A 4,095-nucleotide genomic window follows, 5' to 3' on the forward strand; every position below is an offset into this window, starting at 1 on the left:
GAGCAGAAGAACTGGAGGGACCTTCCTTCTACACAGCAGAATGGGCAGATCAGATCTGAAGCCTATCTGCAAGGAAAAGCATTGCTTCATCTTAAACTGAGGATACACAGAGTATTTCAGTGTTTAGCATGTAAGTTTGGCACCTAGCAAATGCCATATTTTCCTTTTAGTTAGATCAAATTTGGTAGATTGGCAAAGAGGAGAGTGAACCCTTGGATCTGGAGGACTGTAAAGCTGTAGAAGTGTCAGCTGGGAAGTTCAGGGAGAGTCTATTTCATTTCATAATTTCCCCCCTTTATTTATACCCTATTCATTCTAGCTCTCTATAAATATATGTATATGTGTCTTCATTAGTCTCTTCCTCTTTCCCCCTGTCCCTTTTCCCACACCCTTGTTGTTTTCCACTTTTCTGGCTCTCAGTACAAGCTTTCACCATCTTTTTCTTCTGCTCCTGTCCATCCCACAGAGTCCTAAGCACATCACCAAGCTACTAACGTTTGCTTTACAGCTCTGCTCCAAAGCTTTGGATGTTTGATGTGGGATTAGAAATTAGGCAAAATGAGTTTACCCATCCCTGTTTTGCGTTAGAGTCCAATTCACAACGTTACCATCCAAACATACACAGTAGCCATAAACTGTGTGGTCTTTTTTTTTTTTTCAACCAGACTGCAGAGGCTACATACAAAAACAACTTTATTTTTTTCAATGGCAAAAAGAGTGCTGGGCTTGTAATTTTCCATCACCTGCTCTGAAAAGTAAAATCTGTCTTTGCTATCTGCTCAGTGGCCTTGCCCATCCTTTGGATGCAGCAAATATTTTTCAACCACAGGAAGAAGCTGAGCAGATTTTTACCTGAATAAATCGATGTTAGGCAAGAAGTGGGTCTTAGTCACTCCCAGTGTAACTCCCCTGGTGTCAGTGGTGCAGTTAACTCGGTGTTACCAGCTCTTGTAGCATTATTACAAGTTGCACAGTAATTTCTGCTTTTCATGAAATCCCAGCTCCTGACAGCCTGTGCTAAGATGGGAATCTCAGCTTTTGTGTGCAACCAGACCTGAGTTTCTCAAGAGGCACTAGAGGAAAAACAGACACAAGTAACCCTCAAAGCACTGAAACCAGAAGGCAAATCTACTCCAAATCCACCTTTCTTTTTTGGCTGGATTTTTTTTGGTCTTTTTTATTCTCTTTATATTTGAGAATTTTTTTCGCCCAACCTGACTTGTGACCTTTGAAGACTTGAGGCTGGCAATGCTGCTCCCTCCGTTGGCATCAGTGGAGTTAGACCAGGGATGAGTTTGGCCCAGCGCTTGTAGAAGACAGATGTATGACTCTGTTCCTTGCAATGTGTTGCTTGATATGATCTGCTGTTTTCTTGGGGGCCAAAAGAAGTGGGTTATCTTAGAAAAATAAAATTCTATCATCACTTGATACAAAAAATGGTATTTACAGAATTGTTTTCCCCCATCTTTTGTTATAATTTTTTAGGTGCTTCAGAGCTGGGCCCATTTTCAGATCCCAGGCAGTTCACAAGCATTTCATCCCTCACTGAGAGCCGCTTCTCCAACCCACGAATGCACTATCCAGCCACCTTTACCTATACACCGCCAGTCACCTCAGGCATGTCACTGGGTATGTCCGCAACCACTCACTACCACACCTACCTACCACCACCCTACCCCGGCTCTTCCCAAAACCAAAGTGGACCTTTCCAGACCAGCAGCACTCCATATCTCTACTATGGCACTTCGTCAGGATCATACCAGTTCCCTATGGTGCCGGGAGGGGACCGCTCCCCTTCCAGGATGCTCCCACCATGCACCACCACGTCCAACGGCAGCACACTGCTAAACCCTAACTTGCCTACCCAGAGTGACGGGGTGGAGGCAGATGGCAGCCACAGCAGCTCCCCAACCGTCTTGAATTCTAGTGGCAGGATGGATGAGTCTGTTTGGAGGCCGTACTGAGATTTCTTCTGTAGCCGGCCCGACCTCCGCAAGCCAAAAAAAAACCCAAGCCAAACAAATGGTCGACTAACTACGAAGTGCCTGTTTTTGTTTCTGGTTTTGTTTTTTTTTTTAAAAAAAAGATTTTACCAAATGTACAACTGTGTAGATGGGATGATAATGGCCATAAATAACCCAAGAGTTACCGACACACCACAATCCATGTTTCTGATTATGTGAATTGAAGCACATATTTTCTTTTTTTTTCTTGGACCCATTTTACCTTCTTTTATATTTAAAATATACTTTCTACACACACACACAAAAAATCACCCCCTTCTTTTTTTTTTCCTTCCTTTTCTTTTTTCCCCCCTAGAGTTTTGTAATATCTAGTGAGTACTTTTGCCAACAAGGAGAGAACGGACTCCCCGGCTATCAGGAGAAACATGGTGATGCAAGGCAAAGGCTGCATACCCTTTTATTTTAGTAAAAAATCAAAACTAACCATGAACTCCAGATACAGTTGCAATCATACAATGTATGGGACCCTCTCCACACCCATAGTGCAATTCACCTGGCTTGTATTGGTGCACATAAAAAGGAAAGCAAAGAGCGAGTTGCTTCCATTTTCCGTGATCCATTATGATGAAAACAGCTGTCCCAAAAAACTCTGTCCGAGCCTTGCTGCAGATAACGGTTGGAACTTCTCTGTGTTCATAGCTTTTTCGGTTTATTTTTGGGTGCTTAAAGAGAATGAGTCTTCAAGCTAGGCGAACCAACCCTGGGGTTTCCTTTTTGCTTTTGTATCTGCTCATTTTGCCTTTGATTAGCCAAAAACCAAAAATAACAACCAAAACCTTGAAAAACAAAAAAACAAAATGTTATTACTTATGCAAAATATGAGAATGGCAATATATATTACTAGAGCCAAAATGGTATACATAGTATTCGTGTTCGGCTATGGGTTTTTTTATTATTTTTAAATTATAAATGTGTAAAATTTGAGGTGGTTTGCTAATATGAATCATCATATAACTTTAAAAGAATATTTATAATTATTTAATGACATTTGGACCCTTTAAACGTTTCTTAATGTAATGATATATTGACTTCGGTCTCTAAAAGTGTTTTTTGGGTTTTTTTATTTTACTTACTACATTTCTGCAATGGTGTAAACCTCAAACCTTTACCCAATTCTGAAAAGCAGTTCCAGTGTGAACCAGTTTACAATGCGACTTAAAAATGACAAACCCAACCCAAATGCATCCACATCAAATGATTTTGGATGTAGGATCTTTTTATATAACTTATGAAGGAAATATTGTGTTTAAAATATTTTTATTAGCTGTCTGGTTGCCTTTAACACAGTCTTGCCTTTTAATCAGTAGTTGTGGAGACACTGGAAAAATGGTAGGAAGGATGAAATATTTTCCACCCTTCCCCTAATTTTTTCTTCTCCCAGGATTTTTCTCAGAACTTAAGAATTTGAAAAGATTAATATTTAAAACATTCTCTTTTTGACAGCATAATTTGGATTTCAGCAGGGTCTTTTTTTTTCCCAGAGAAAAATCAAAACTGTTTCAAAGCCCATATTTTGCAAATAATGAATTGTTAAATATCTCAGAAATGGGATTAAGGGAGAAATGGTGAAACATTTTCCCATCCCTTTGCAATTTCAGCCCACTCAGTGGAATACAAAGATTCCAAACTTGAGACAGAAACTGCCTGGTAGCAAGTCACCACCCGTTAGCATTAAATGCGGGAGCCGTACGGATGCTGTGATGATTCTGAAGCCTTTGTGGCGGTTGCCGTGCTAGAGGTACAAACACAAATGCAGCAATACTCACGTCTGCAAATGCTGAAGATATAAACTCACCTTAAAAGCCATCCTGGCCCTCCCAGGTGTGTACAGGGAGAGCAGTTTGCACCCAAACCCCTTAGCCAACCTGTCTGCCACAAACCTATCCCGTGAAGGGGACCAAATTCTGCCCAGCACAGGGCTGCTATGGCAAACAGGAAGGTGACGTGGCATTGGCTGGATGTGATGGGAGCTGAACACCCTCCCCATGCTATCCTCAAACAAGTGATGTTCAGTCTGGTTTAGCGGGAAGTTCATCACATGTTGGTGGGGTTGAATGGTGCTCCACCTTCC

At 41.2% G+C, this 4,095-nt stretch overlaps 1 protein-coding gene across 1 annotated transcript; it reads left to right on the plus strand.

Moving 5' to 3' along the window:
* Positions 1-1,485: 1,485 nt before the first annotated feature.
* On the plus strand, positions 1,486-1,964 carry LOC103798296 (runt-related transcription factor 2-like; the record flags this gene model as incomplete). Its single annotated transcript, XM_009070549.1, has 1 exon — positions 1,486-1,964. A coding segment is annotated over one exon (479 nt), but the record flags the coding sequence as incomplete, so codon positions are not given.
* Between the last annotated feature and the right edge of the window lie 2,131 nt (positions 1,965-4,095).

Source organism: Acanthisitta chloris, unplaced genomic scaffold, assembly GCF_000695815.1.
Source record: "Acanthisitta chloris isolate BGI_N310 unplaced genomic scaffold, ASM69581v1 scaffold14702, whole genome shotgun sequence".
NCBI lineage: Eukaryota > Metazoa > Chordata > Aves > Passeriformes > Acanthisittidae > Acanthisitta > Acanthisitta chloris.